The sequence below is a fragment of the Crocuta crocuta genome, unplaced genomic scaffold (genome assembly GCF_008692635.1).
Source record: "Crocuta crocuta isolate KB4526 unplaced genomic scaffold, BGI_CrCroc_1.0 scaffold580, whole genome shotgun sequence".
Taxonomy (NCBI): Eukaryota; Metazoa; Chordata; class Mammalia; order Carnivora; family Hyaenidae; genus Crocuta; species Crocuta crocuta.
The window spans coordinates 2,283,701-2,298,446 of record NW_027527940.1 but is presented as its reverse complement, the minus strand read 5'-3'; the positions used below and the strand labels follow the sequence as shown (position 1 = coordinate 2,298,446).

At 45.1% G+C, this 14,746-nt stretch overlaps 1 protein-coding gene across 1 annotated transcript in view; it reads right to left on the bottom strand.

Moving 5' to 3' along the window:
- The window catches only part of LOC144221801 (inhibitor of carbonic anhydrase-like), a 41,396-nt gene that overhangs the window by 10,394 nt on the left and 16,256 nt on the right, over positions 1–14,746 (bottom strand). The window contains exons 7-12 of the mRNA XM_077752345.1: positions 12,559–12,737; positions 11,031–11,202; positions 9,971–10,113; positions 6,811–6,901; positions 5,605–5,646; positions 2,405–2,560 (exon numbers count right to left, since the gene is read on the bottom strand). Coding sequence (XP_077608471.1) covers positions 2,405–2,560; positions 5,605–5,646; positions 6,811–6,901; positions 9,971–10,113; positions 11,031–11,202; positions 12,559–12,737 — 783 coding nt within the window. The remainder of the gene's footprint in view (positions 1–2,404; positions 2,561–5,604; positions 5,647–6,810; positions 6,902–9,970; positions 10,114–11,030; positions 11,203–12,558; positions 12,738–14,746) is intronic.

Here is a 14,746-nt window from a genome sequence, read left to right as displayed (position 1 = left end):
GGGGGGAGGGGGCAAATGACACAGAAAGGTTAATAGAGGTCATTAAGCTGGACCACCCACTGCAAGAGTGAGTGGGGAGAAGGCAAGGTCCAGATTCGGTTTTATACCTTTATGTCGATTTTGTTCTTTATCCTTAGAGAAATAAGGAGCTTCTGAAGGGCTATAGGAATGCTGGACCAGGTATAGTGGGCAGGACATAGCCAGATTTGCACTTTGCAAAGACTGGTCTGGCAATGGAATGGCTGGAATCCATGCCAGATGAGGTGTGCAGGCAGCAGGTTACTGTTGTAGTCCAGGGGACGTGAAAGTAGCTTGGACTAGAGTAGCACTAAGGTGAGGGAGACAGTGGATGGAGCAGGGGAGAAACTGACATCACAGGTGATGGATGGGTGTGTGCAGGATGACAGCTTGGTTTCCACCTGGGGCAAACAGATGGACTATATGGTCCTCTACCAAGCTAGGCAGCTTTGGAGCTGGACCAGGCTCAGCAGAGATGATGCATTTTGTTTTGTGTTTTGAGCTTAATGTGCTTTTGAGATATTCAACTAGGTAATGTCAAATAGGCAGCTCTGGAGGTCAAGGAGAGATCTGTGCTAGAGATAAAAATGTAATAGTTATCAACATACAAACATAATATTAATAATAGTGATAGCAGCAAACATTTATCTAGTACTGGCTATGTGCCTAGTTTTGTATGTATAATATTATTTGTTTAGATAGTAATCGAGGCTGTAGGCATGGATATGAGTGCCTGCAGATTGAGTTTAGAGTAGCGGGGGGAAACTTGCTTTAAGCAACTGAAACATTTATTAACCAGATTGGGAAAGTGCATCCTCTAGGGGTAGGAGAAAAGCCAAGCCAGTGTGTTTTCGCAAAAGTCAGGAGAGTGTTTTAATGTGATTTGAAGAAAGAGAAGTCATGGAGGAATGGACTGGAGGGTGACCTTTCAGCTGAGCAACATGGAGGTCATGGGTAGCCTTGACCAGAGTTCTTCCTCTGGAATGACACAGAGAAGCCAGAGGGCAGGGAGCAGAGGAGTAAATGGGAGGTGATTGGTTCAGACCTTGCTGTTAAGATGTCTGGCAGTAGCTGGGGCGCCTGGGTGGCTTAGTCGGTTAAGTGTCCGACTTTCGCTTAGGTCATGATCTCGCGGTTCGTGGGTTCGAGCCCCACGTCAGGCTCTGTGCTGACTGCCAGCTCAGAGCCTGGAGCCTGTTTCAGTCTGTGACTCCCTCTCTCTCTGACCCTCCCCTGCTCATGCTCTCTCTCTCTCTCTCCTAGAAATAAATAAAACATAAAAGAAAAAAAAGATGTCTGGCAGTAAAGAAGAGTAGAAACAAGTCAAAAGTGGGAGGAGACTACTGAGAGAGGCAGGACTTTTAAAAACAGAAGACATTGGGTGTGCTCAATGTTGAAAGAAATTATTGGCTATACCAGACAAAGAAGTAGTAACCAAAAGTATGAGTCTCTAGGGAAGGGTGTGGGTGAGGGGGGCCTCACGCAAAGCACAGGTGGAAGGAGGCTGAGCAGATATAGCCATCAGGAGGCCCACAGCTTTGGCAGTGGGATGGTGAGGGGAAATTTTTCTGATCATTTCAACTATCTCTGCAGCTGAGATGAGTTCTCTGCTGAGAAAAGGTGGTGGATGGGTATGGGATGGAAATATGTGGACAGTGAGGACATCAGGATAATTATTGGGAAGTGCACAGGGGTTGAGACACAATGGGGGTGCTCATTGAGTGCCAGGGGCCCACTAAGGCCAGCAGCCGGAGCATTTCCAGAGGAATAAACTACTCGGCCCTGCGACCTCTCCAGCCATGTTTAGTGGCTAAGGAGCAGAGGGTGAAGAGAGCAGGGAATAGGCTTCACATAGGAATGGGTTTTGTGAGATGGCTAGAGAAAGCAGGGGACCAGGGGCCTTTTAGGTATTGGCAAGAGTGCTGCTAAAATGATGAATATGAGAATCTAAGGGAGATAAAGCTGAAAGTGACAAAGTGTCCAAGGACTTACTGGTATAGGTTTCCAGTTTTTAAAAAGCAGCCAATCTAGTTTATATGGGAAAACAATACAACACACACACACACACACACACACACACACACCACTCTTGCTCTGTAACCCCAGGCTTGTTCCCTGAGCCAGCTGTAACACATTAAGAATGGGGTGTTTCCCTGATATCTGCCCTTTGGGCCAAGCTGCTCCCCTCAGAAGTGAGGAGGTGAGGAGAGAGGGGCGCACCCGTTGAAGCAGAAGTGAAGCTCACCTATAATGTTTGCCCAGCCCTTGACCCCACTACCTACTTACACCATCCCTTGGCATTCCTTGCCATTGAACTAAATTCCTCTCCTACACAGGCACAGGCCCAAGGAAGGGGCTGCCACACTACCTCCCAGAACATACTTACCAAATTTACAGGACCCAGTTTTGTTGTATATTAAACCCATGGGAATGTTCCAGCCTGCAGAAGTACCAACTGCGGGGTGACAGGACTTCTTGCCTTCCAGGGAGTTCCAGGTGAGTTCGGGACTTAGTTTCTTAACCACTGCCACGACATAATAACCTTGCAACACAGATAAATACCAAGAGGCAATTTCAGTAGCTCCAGGACCCTCTGAAAATGCATTCTAGAGCTGCTACAGTCAGCCCCTGCCTGCCACTCTCCCAGGGGAGGGGGAATAGCTTGAACCCCTCACCTTACTCTAGCAGAAAACCCTGCCAATAACTATTATTATTAGGTATGGGACCAAACAGTCTGACCACTGCTCTCCAGATGTCTACATGCATGCATCCAGAAATATTTATACATGTATTCATACTTTCAGTTCTATCCTGCTATATATTCTTTACTACAGGATGCTTTATTCTCCCTCAATGATACATTGTAGGCACCTTTTTGATTCAGCGAAACAGATACAACTATCTCATTCTGTTTATTGGTTAAATCTAAGTTACGTTCCACTATATCGAAATACCGTATTCTGTAATCCCCCAACTGGTGGGCATTTATGTTGTGACCCACTTTGCCAGATTACAAATTATCTATGTGAATCTTTATATATATAAGTGTGCACCTGTTGAAATATTTCTGTTGAACATAAGTCATAAAGAAAGAGCTTTAATGACTTCTTTTTTAAAGTTAAGTCTCACGGTGCCTGGGTGACTCAGTCTGTTAAGTGGCCAACTTCAGCTCAGGCCATGATCTCATGGTTTGTGAGTTTGAGCCCTGTATCAGGCTCTGCACTGCAGAACCTACTTAGGATTCTCTCTCTCTCTGCCCCTCCTCCATTTGTGCTCTCTCTCACAAAAGAGATAAACTTTAAAAAGAAATAAAGTTAAGTGTCTGATTTTCTAGATTTATGACAATATCGTTTTCTCTAATTGTGACAATTTAATCTTTTTTCCAATATTAAAAAATATCTAATTATTTTATATACATATATATGTATGGAATATATACATTCCTAAGTATACTGCATTCACTTCCAAAGTAATGCCATGTGTCATTGGTGGGAATGTTATTATCTTATTCCTGAAAATAATGGGAACACCACTGATATTTCATATATTCCTATCCCAATACTATGTAACTGAATTGTGCTTATTAAGTAAGGCCTAAACAGCAAAGCTGAATTTATAAGATTAGAATCATAAATCTTCAGGATTGGAAGCTAATATGACTCTCCACCACCTCTCCGAACCCCCCTCCCTACTGCACTCCCTTTCTTGCTGTTGTGAATCAGGTCTCTAAATATTCAAGCCTGGAAAGACTGGAAGTCAGCGTGGCAGATGGAAGACCTGCCTTGCCAGTTATTTCCTAAATGACCTCGGACAAGTCACTTCATACCTAGCATCCCCAGTTTCTCCTCAGTAGAATGGTGACAATGAAACTCATCCTGGGGGGTGTTTTAGGAGGATCAGATGTGCTAATATGGGCATATTGTACGTTAGGCCAGGACGGGGAGGTTACAATGCTTGGTTTCCAGCACCGCTGCTAGTGGCACAAGCAGTACCAGAGCTCTTCTCTCACTGCAGCGGATTTTCCTGAGGCCACAGCAAGCCCTTTGTTACCAGACAGTGCTCTATTACACCATTCCAGCAGCCAGATACTGTTACAGTGCCTTTCCTGAGGTGTAGCTATTTCTGCACAAATAGCATCAATTATTGTTATCTGGTGTGTGTGTGTGTGTGTGTGTGTGTGTGTGTGGCCGGCCTTTGGGGTTGATCCCTCTCTATCTCTACTCACATCTAACTTTCTCCATCCAGTCAGCCACCCTGAACTGTCTTGTAAGCATCTTTGTCCACCTGAATTTGCTTTTCTCTGCAGTTCCTTAAAATTTCAACCATTCTTCAAGCAGAGTTCTTTCAGACTTCACGTATTCTATAATCAATAGACTGCATGGCTGACAAAAATGCCAGCTGCTAGGGTTGAAGGCGAAGACACAACTCACTGAACACTGCTAGCCATGAATGCAGAGTGGGAGAGGGACAGCATACCCTAGAACTTGGGTTCTGTTGCACATGAAGGGGAGCTGCTGGAGGTGAGCAGCTTTGCACCCCACGCGGCTGGGTGGAGCGTGGGCACTGCGGGTCCTCCATGACCCCGTGCTCGGCAGGGAACAGGGATGCTGCTGGTGCTGGGGTGCTCCAAATCTGCCCACTTCCCCCAGCTCACTTGTGTCGTAGGAAACTCCAAGCCCAAGTGACCATCTGTTTTCACCTCAGGATACTGTCACCCTTGTTTTCAAACCCTAATGTGTATCAGAATCAGCTGGAGGGCTTGTTAACACACACAGCAGTCCTTGGAGTTTCTGACTCAGTGGATTTGGGGTGGAGCCCAAGAATTTGCATTTCTCACAAGATCTCAGATGATGCTGATGCAGCTGGTCCAGGAGCTGCACTAGATTGAGAAACACTGCTCCATTTTCCATGAGTAGGTACTTCAGGGACAGATACAGACCCTCTCTGCCCAGGTAGAGACACTGATGGGTGACCTTGTCACCTGGTCTTCTCTAAGATGAGGTCAGCTCCTCTGCTGTTAAAATCAGCCGGCCAAAAGCTGAAGGGTGGAGCTCATCTTCCTCCTCTTCTTCATTAGAGCATGTATGACTCTCCTCCTCTCTCCAGGCCTCCACTCAGCCCCGAAGTGCCAGGAACACACTCCTGCCTCCTGGTGCAGAAATGGGCAGGCAGCATGTGACAAGGAGCAGGGTGGTGTGCCGAGAAGGGCGAGAGGATTCCGATCGCACCACCTCTTCTCCAGCCCAGGTGCAGGCACTCCCTGGACCCCGAGCCTCACTTTCCCCACATGTACAACACAGGATAACGATGCCCACATCCTAGAGGACCGCTGAGAAGGGTAAACAGGAATAGTGCGGGCAGGAGTCCTTTGTTGACTGTAAGGTACCATATGCACAGTAATTATTGCTACAGCTTCATGACTGATTTGCTCCTTAACAATAAGCTGTGGTAGTGGTGGCTTCTCATCATCCTTCTTTTTCTTTTCTTACAACTCTAATAACTTTGTTTATTTTTAAGGCTTTCCTCACCCTCTTCCCCAACAATAGCCTTTACCTTTGGGCCACAATGTTACTGATTCTGACTTACCTTCCATGGGTGTATTCACACACCTAGACTCATCCTTTGGCACTAAAAAGAAAAAAACAACAACCAGGATACATGGCATTAAACTCTTATATTACTCAGACCAAAGTCATGAGCTTCTCACTCTCAAGAATGAAGGATAAAATTAAGCAGTCTGTCGTTTGTTATCAACAAGCCAAGAGTCTGCAGGCCTATTTTACCCCTCTCCACTTGACCTTTGCTATTTGAACGTTAGATTCCACCTCAGAATCTCCCCAACCCTCAGGGAGTTACAGAGAAAGAAAATGACCTGCCTTTTGAAGAGGGGCAGAGGCCACTAAAGAGCCTGACAAAGATCTTTCTGCATTTGCTACATGATTCAAGTCATGCTGTCGTCTTTCTTCCCTGTAGAGCCCTGGACTGGGACAGGCTTATGTTGGAGGGAAAAACTGAATCCACGGAGTAAAAAAAAAAAAAAACCCGGATACAGTCTTCATTCTACCTTGGACACATCATTTAACTTCATTAGGCCTTAGTTTTTATATCAGTAAAATGGAGATACCATTATTTACTTTACAGAGTTCTGTTTTGAAGGATAATGTATGGTTTCTTGCTCAGCGCCTAACAGATGAGGTACTTCATAATTATATTGTTGAAATCATCTTTTCCCCAGCTTTATTTTTTTATGTGAAAGATCCCCACTGAAGAACATGACCGTGTAGCACCACCCCTCAATCTTCCAGTGCGGCTAGGGTGAGTTAATTTTGGACTCGTAAATTTGGCACAAGTAGTGAGGTACATGTGGCTCAGCCCCTCCTTTCTTTATTGAAGAGAGTAGGGAAAGAGTGGTTTAGATCTTTTCAAGGAAGCTTTATGACAATACGTGTTCTCCTCTGCCCTCAGCCATGGGGTAGGCCAACAGACCTGTTCTCCTGAACCAGTAGGTAACTCCAACTCAAGGGCAATTTGGCAAGCCCTCCAGCCAGCTCTGTACCATATCCCCTCCAATATCACCTTTTCAGTAATAAAGGTCTCCTTTGATCTCATTCTGCCTTATTCCTGTATCCATATTTTCATTGGCTCTGGCTTTGGGAAAGGAGGATATTATCTGCTAGCCTCTTACATTCCAACAGTAATTATTATCTCAACAGTGAACTAACATGTTTCTTCATCTTTCTATGTCAATGACCTTGAGGAAATAAAACAACAAGAGGCACCCCCTCCACTTACTGTAGTTCTCTGCCAGGACAGGCACTAGACCACACTGGCCCGCTATGTAGATGAAGCCTCCATCCAAAGTCATGGCATCAGCCTCTCCTTTCTGAAGAAATAAATCAGCAGCACAACAGTGAGGCTGTTTCCTGTCTCACTGACCCTCAGAGGTTTTCTGTCTCATTGGCTTTATGTCATGTACATGTACACATGTGCTTTTGACTAATCAAATCGTGGATCACCCAAAACTTCTGCAGTTTAACCACAGGGTTTAGAAAGCTGGACATGTTGACCCAGGAGCAAGCACCCAAGCCAGATCATGCTCCCTGGCATCGCTGACCTCTCATTAGACCCATGTTGAGTACCGGACATGCCCTCACCACATTTTATTTGTGACCATTATCACTCAGCAGTTTACATGGCCAGACTCAGGGATTGTATTTACTAATGTTTTTCTTCTATATGGTGGAGTTCAACTCTGTTCCATAATCCCATTAGCACTAACTCAGAGGGACACTTGGGTGGCTAAGTCAGTTAAGCGTCCAACTTCAGCTCAGGTCATGATCTCGCAGTTTGTGAGTTCAAGCCCCATGTTGGGCTCTGTGCTGACAGCTCAGAGCCTGAAACCTCCTTCAGATTCTTTGTCTCCCCTCTTTCTGCCCCTCCCCTGCTCATGCTCAGTCTCTGTCTCTCAATAATAAATAAAAACATTAAAAAATTTTTAGAAAGAAAAAAAGCACTAACTCAGAGCACTAATGCAAGAAAGACATTTGAGAAATAATTTTTCTAGTTAAATGATTCATTAATAGTTAACTTATTATTTTCATCAATGAAAAGTTCCAACAACAGAGCAAAAAATATATAGATAAGATCATTGTGATAAAAACACACAGATACATACACACTCTCCACTTTTGATCTATTAACTGCCCTTCTAGAAATCTATCCTGAAACAGTAGCAACTATAGAAACAAAAACTTACCAAGCCTTTACTATATGCCGGGTCCTTTCTAAACACCTTCCAGTGATTATCTACTGTATTCCTCACAAAATCCAACAAGGTAGGTGCTATAATTCTCCTCCTTTTATACATTAGTGAACTAAATCAGAGAGAGTTTAAATAATTTCTCCAACAGAGAGTCATTAAGACTAAAACATACTTTAATTCTTTAGCTCTTGCTCATAACCACTATACCACACAGCCTCCAGGATCTGACTATTTTAAAGGACACATGCCTCAAAACTATTCTATATACATTTTTCATCCATAAAATGGGCTCATGGGTTTATGAGGATTAAATGAATTAATACAAGTTAAAAGCTCACAAACACACTTGACACATAGTAAGTAGCTTCAAATTATTAGCTATTATTGCTATTAAAGATATAACAGGAAATATTGAGATTATAGAACAGAAATCTTCAATTTCCTTCAAAGGATTTGGGAATAATTCAAATGTAGACTTTTAGAAATTAGTTAAATAAATTGAGGCTGAAATACTTAGTGGAATATTATACAGCCATTAAAAACATATTTTAGAGCAAATCAGAGAACTCTAGATGCTGGCGAGGATGTGGAAAAACGGGCACTCTCCTACACTGTTGGTGGGAATGTAAACTGGTGCAGCCCCTCTGGAAAACAGTGTGGAGTTTCCTCATAAAATTAACAATAGAACTCCCCTGTGACCCAGCAATAGCACTGCTAGGAATTTACCCAAGGGATACAGGAGTGCTGATGCATAGGAGCACATGGACCCCAATGTTCATAGCAGCACTCTCCACAATAGCCAAAACATGGAAAGAGCCTTAGTGTCCATCAACGGATAAATGGATCAAGAAGATATGGTTTATCTATACCATGGAATACTACATGGCAATGAAAAAGAATGAAATCCGGCCATGTGTAGCAGCATGGATGGACCTTGAGGGTGTTATGCTGAGCGAAATAAGTCAGGCAGAGAAGGACAAATACCATATGTTTGCACATATAAGTGGATTAGGAGGAACTTAATGGAGGACCGTGGGGGAGAAGAAGGGAGGAAATAGTGGGGGAGAGGGAGAGAGGCAAACCATGAGAGACTCTTGAATGCTGAGAACAAACTGAGGACTGATGGGTGTGGGGAGGGAGTGGGGAGATGGGCATAGAGGAGGGCACTTGTGGGGATGAGCACTGGGTGTTATATGGAAACCAACTTGACAATAAACTATTTGTAAAAAAAAAAAAACAAACATATTTTAAATGAATATTTCATTACCTACCTTCTGTGCTGACTTTAAATAATAATAACAATAGGTAACATTTATTGGCTGCTTACTATCTGCTAGGCAATGTCCTGAGCACTCAAATTCATTTAATCCTTTAACTGACAAATTTGGGAGACTGTATAAACTTCCAGATCTTAATGTACGGGTTAGTCCCAAGAAGGTTTACCAAGGCTTTCTCCAAGAAGACTGTGTGTCTCCTAGATTTGTCAATTTTTTTAGTCTTTTATTTATAATTTTCTTTTTTCTTTTTTTTTTAATGTTTATGTATTTTTGAGAGAGTGCCAGCAGGGGAGGGGACAGATTGAGGGGAACAGAAGCAGGCACTGCGCTGACATGCTGACAGCAAGCCCAATGTGGGGCTCAAACTTACTAACCACAAGATCAGGATCTGAGCTGAAATCGAACACTCAACTGACTGAGCCACCGAGGTGCCCCATAAATTTATTTTTTCTAACAACAAAAATATTGTCTGCTCTTAGAGAAAGGGAAAGTTAATAACAACACAACTTCATAACTCAGAAATTATATGGTCATGATCTCTGAGTTATGATGTTGTGAATGATTTTATTTATCTTTCATTTCTATTCTAGCATAATATTTTTGGCACCAGAAAAAAGTTAATGACTCAAGGATTGAGAAGGCTGATCTGCTTTCACAATCTACACCCTGGGATGCCACCCCACTTCCTGTAGCTCCCAGGGCTCCAGAGCTGAGCATGTAAGGAGTCGGGTCTTAGGCCAGCCTGAGCTGGAGGGGCACATCGGGTGGAGTTGGGTGGGACTTTGGAGAGTGGGGGCAGCACACAACAGGCACATCTTCACCTCATGGCTGATGGGAATACATATGGGAAGAGTGCAAAGAGGCCATGTGTCTCAGTGTCCAAGCCCAGCCATGGAGGTAGGGCCCTCCTTACCACTATGGCGGCGATGCAGTCCTCAGTGGTCTCCTCGATTGTGCACTGTAAGGTGCCACCACTTACAGCACTCCACTCATCACACTTGACCCTCTCATGGTGGCCCACTGCACACCACAGTACCCTGTTGGAGTCTTCCACGCCTAGGACAGATGGAGAGAAGCCCAGCACCCAAAATAAGTCCTAAGATATATCTGCGAGTTTAGTCCACTGGCTGCAGAATGGCTGCCCAATGGTGCCCTTACTGACAGCAGCAGAGTGGGCATGAGACATCGCTGCTCCTTCCCTGCCTATGACCCTCTGGGGGAAATGGGGAACTCAGTACTCAGAAAGAGCAGTGAAGGCAGAACAGTCCCCCTCCCTACTGACCTCACTTCATCAAGTACACCCTTCTGAGGAGAGGCCTTTCTGAGCACTAGCCCAGGTCAGGACCTCCTGGGGTTTGCTCTGACAGGACTAGGTTCTCCCATTGAGCAGCATTACCCAGTTGGCAGTCATGTGTTCTTCTTTGGGGTGTGTCTAATTGTTCTCCCCTCACCCAATATCTGCTCACCACAGTATGCCCACATCTAACTCAGTGGCTTTTGTAGGTGCTCAATAACTATTGGTTGACTAAGTGAAGAAAAAAATAAGGAAAGGAGGAAAGAAAAAAATGAACCATAGGGATCCAGAGGAAGGCAAGAGCTGGATTAACACCCTCTGAAACCCTAGTTTCACTCCTAATAGTGGCAGAGGCCATGTTCCGATGTCAGTTTGGGATCTGCTATTTCTCCTATCAAATAGACATGCCACTGGGCAAGGTGACCCTGGCTAATACACAGGAACGAGAACTGTCATTACTTCAAGTTGACCGTATTCTGAAGATCTTCAAAACCCTTTTGTGATCTCATAATTCAGGCCTTTTCTGCAGCTTAGCAGAAAATCCCCTCACTAACCCAGTGCAGTTGGTAGCTCCCTTGGGCTCCACAGGCCAGTGAAGTTTGAGTGAGGTGAGGCTTGCAGGCACTGGGAAAGCTTCTCTGGCTTTCCTGCTCTGCTGCCCTCCCAGGACCTTACACACCTTTCCTTAGACGCTGAATGGCAGTAGAATATCTGTATCCCAGGTATAGCTTGGCGTCCATCTTAGGAGGAAGTCTTAAAAACCCATCAGTAGCATCTGTAAACAGCAAGTCCTTCCCATAAGGAGAGGCAAAGAGCTGGAATTCTGTTGATTTGTTTTTTCCAAAATGTTCCTGTTCAAAGGATAAAACAACAGTGAAGAAGGAAGGCTGGCATAGCAAGGGAAAGGGAAAACAAACCCAAAACCAGATAAAGAAAACTGAAAGGGAAAAAACATGAGCACCTGAGAGTGAAGACAAAGTACCTGGCCCCCCAAAGTCCCTGTGGCTCCTGGGCTTCTCATGTCTCTCTCCTAGGAATGATTTACCCAAATCCCAGCTGGTCTGCCATGTGTGGCTTCAGGGAAACTTCTAGGGGCTGTCCCCCTGAGATCCACACCAAGAGGGTTGGGTTGCTGTGGGCCAGGCAGATGTTCCTCTCCAATGTCACGTTCCCGTGGGGCAGGCAGTGAAGGCTGCCTTATTCCTGGCCATCCGATTGTCCTAGTGACTCTAGTGGTCTTTGTTCTGGAGCAGCTAGTGGGCCAGCACCTGCCACTGAGCCTGGAGGTCAGGAGTCCTGGGCTCCTCTCCTACCTCAGGCCTACCACTGAAAGACCAGCTGGAAGCTTTCTGGCCTTCACACAATGGAAGGGCCCTTTGCCTACAACTCCCACTAGCTGGCCCAGCGCCATTCCTAACTATCATACCTACCCCCAAGGTCTTTCCAACGTCTGTCTACTTTTTGCTTTTGCAGTGGCTCTACATGAAATGTTACCTGCTGCCCCCTCTGGAAACTAGGGGTACACACAGCTTACCTCCCAGGGCTCAAAAATCTTCCCAGATATACTCTACAAATCAATCCCTCTGTTCTCTACAAAGTACACAATCCAGGTCCCCAAGGTGGTACCATTTCATCTGGTGATAATTTGTATGTATACTCATCATGTCTCCCACACTCATCTGGGAGCAACTCAAGGGCAAGTCATTGTTCCCTTCATCTCTGAATCCCCAGTGCTGAGCAGAGAGCACCAACAGAGAGGGGTCCAGGGGATGAATAAGGGCTGGCTGGGAGAGGCAGCTACCAGCACCAGACAGACAGAATGCTCATGGCCAGAAACCTGCCACCGAGGGAATTTAGCAGGGCAGGATCACATGCCAGTATGATAATAGAATACTCTATGGGGGAGGGGCATCTGCCCTGAGGACCCTTTCGAACTGGAAAGAAAAAAATGGAGCAATGAGGCACTTCTATGGAGTCTTTGACTCAGGCGGTCAGTGATATAAGGTGAAGATTTTATCACCTCTGCTGTCTATAACATGTACAGACTGAGCAGCTTTTCAGTGAAGTAGATGATCTGTGACATGGTTCCTCTCCTACACCCAGAAGAACTTCCAGAGTGGCTAGAAGGGAATATAGGAAAATGCCCCAAATCTAAGCAGGGACAACCCCGCCCCCAAGCAGGAAGGGAGGATGGTGGGTGGGAATACCTGGGCCTGGTTGAGAAGTTCCCAGATCAAGTCCTCCTTGCCCCCGACATTTCGAGCCACAACGGCATGAGAAGGGAAAATGTCCAGATGGCACTTGTTGTATTTATCCACAGACTTCCGGGTGTTGTCCAAGCAGAGCAGCTCATACTGGTCCCTGTCAGCTTTGTTTGGCAGATTCTCTGGGGGAGGAAAGCCCAGATGAGCCAACTGCAGACAGCTATGAGCTGTGGTCCCTGCTGCTCCCTGAATCACAGACTGACCTTGTTGTAATAACTTTCTAGGCCCAAGATGGAGCTGCTCTTGCCCAGATGCCACATAAGCAAAACAAAATTTAGATTAACTTTTGTGTCCCTATAAATGCTCTGCTTGACCAGAAAGAAAGTCTAGTCAATCAGCCAGTCGCCAAACACCAAGCCAACTCTGGGCCTTCTAACCTAGACAAGGTTGACTCTATGGCCCCAGCCGATCAGATACTTTCTATTTCTTTCCTATTCTTTATTTATTTACAGAGGCTCCCTGACTTCCACCCCATTTTGCAGTTCTCCAAAAGAAGGCCATCAACTTCATGAAATATTAAATTGTGTTTGTATCACCTAATTTGTCTTCTTTAATAATTTTCTAACAACCTAAAGAGGACTGGAAGAAAACCTTTTCCAAATACATCTTATACACATGAGGGACCTGAGGCTTCAGGAGGTGAAGTGACTGGTTCGCATTGCAGATAGACACGGGGCCGGGCATGCATGGCCCAGGGCCCCTCTGACTACCCCACGTATCTGTAACTCTACTGATATGAGTGATGACAGAAAATGTTTTCTGAGCACTCACAGCACACCAAAGACTGTGCTGAAGGCTTTCTATGCTCTATTTCATCCTCATAGCAACTGGGGGAGGCCAGTGATATAATGACGCCATTCTAGAGATGAGGAAACTTAGGCTCAGAGAGTTACGGTAACTTGTCAGCCAGTCTGAGCTGATACATCACCACGCTAGGACAATCCAGGTCCCCCACTAAAGTGGCAATCCTCCCCTGGAGGCAGAGCCTGCTGGGGAAAGGTGGTAAAAGAGTTGAAGGAGGCACAGGGCCCCAGACAGGGTACTCTACAGGTACAAAGAGGACCAGAAAACCTTGTGAGGAAAACAGACTCTTTGGTTCCTCTTGTTTTGGTGTTTGAAAGTGTTCTGGGTTGAATTATGTCCCCCTGAAATTCCTATGTTGAAGTCCTAAATCCTCATTATGTGAGAATGTGGCCTTACTTGGAAAGAGAGTCATTGCAGATGTCACTAGCTAAGATTAGGTCACACCAGAGCACTTTATACATGTATAAGATGTATTTGGAAAAGGTTTTCTTCCAGTCCTCTTTAAGTTGTTAGAAAATTATTAAAGAAGACAAATTAGGTGATAACACACTAGTCCGGTATGACTGGTATCTGGACAAAAATGCTACACACGCAGGGAGAATGCTGTGTGAAGAGAAGGACTTAGGTCAGGCTGGTGTGACTGCAAGCCAAGGGACACCAGAGATTGCCGGCAACCACCAGAAGCCAGGGGACAGGCAAAGAACAGATCTGCTCTCAGAACCTCCAGAAGGAGCCCACCCTACTGACACCTTGAGCTTGGACTCCTATCCTCTTGAACCGTGAGGCAATAAACTTCTGTGGCTTAAGCCACCCAGTTTGTGGTATTTTGTCACGGCAGCCCTAGCAAACTCACAGGGAAGGTCTTTGGGGTTCATAAACTCTCACACTGAAAGGGAAGGAGTACAGTTATAGTTCTTGTGATGGTTACAAGTTTAATTAGGTATGTCGCAGAGGAAATACATTTTAAATCTTTACATTGAAAAAAATTTTTAATGATTTAGTAATGTCAGAATTAAATTAAAAGAATCAATATGGTCTAATAGTTCCAGAAAGAACTTTACTTCAGTCACTCAGGGGCCCAGTGGTAGCAGCAGTTCCTTAACACTCACTTGCACCCCAAAAGCCTGGGGGATTATCTCTCATAAATTTCTATTTAAAAGGCAATGAGTACGGGCACCTGGGTGGCTCAGTTGGTTAAGCGTCCAACTTTGGCTCAGGTCATGATCTCACAGTTCGTGAGTTCAAACCCTGCATTGGCCTCACTGCTGCCAGAACAGAGACTGCTTGAGATCCTCTGTCCCCTCTCTCTCTGCCTCTCCCCTGTTGA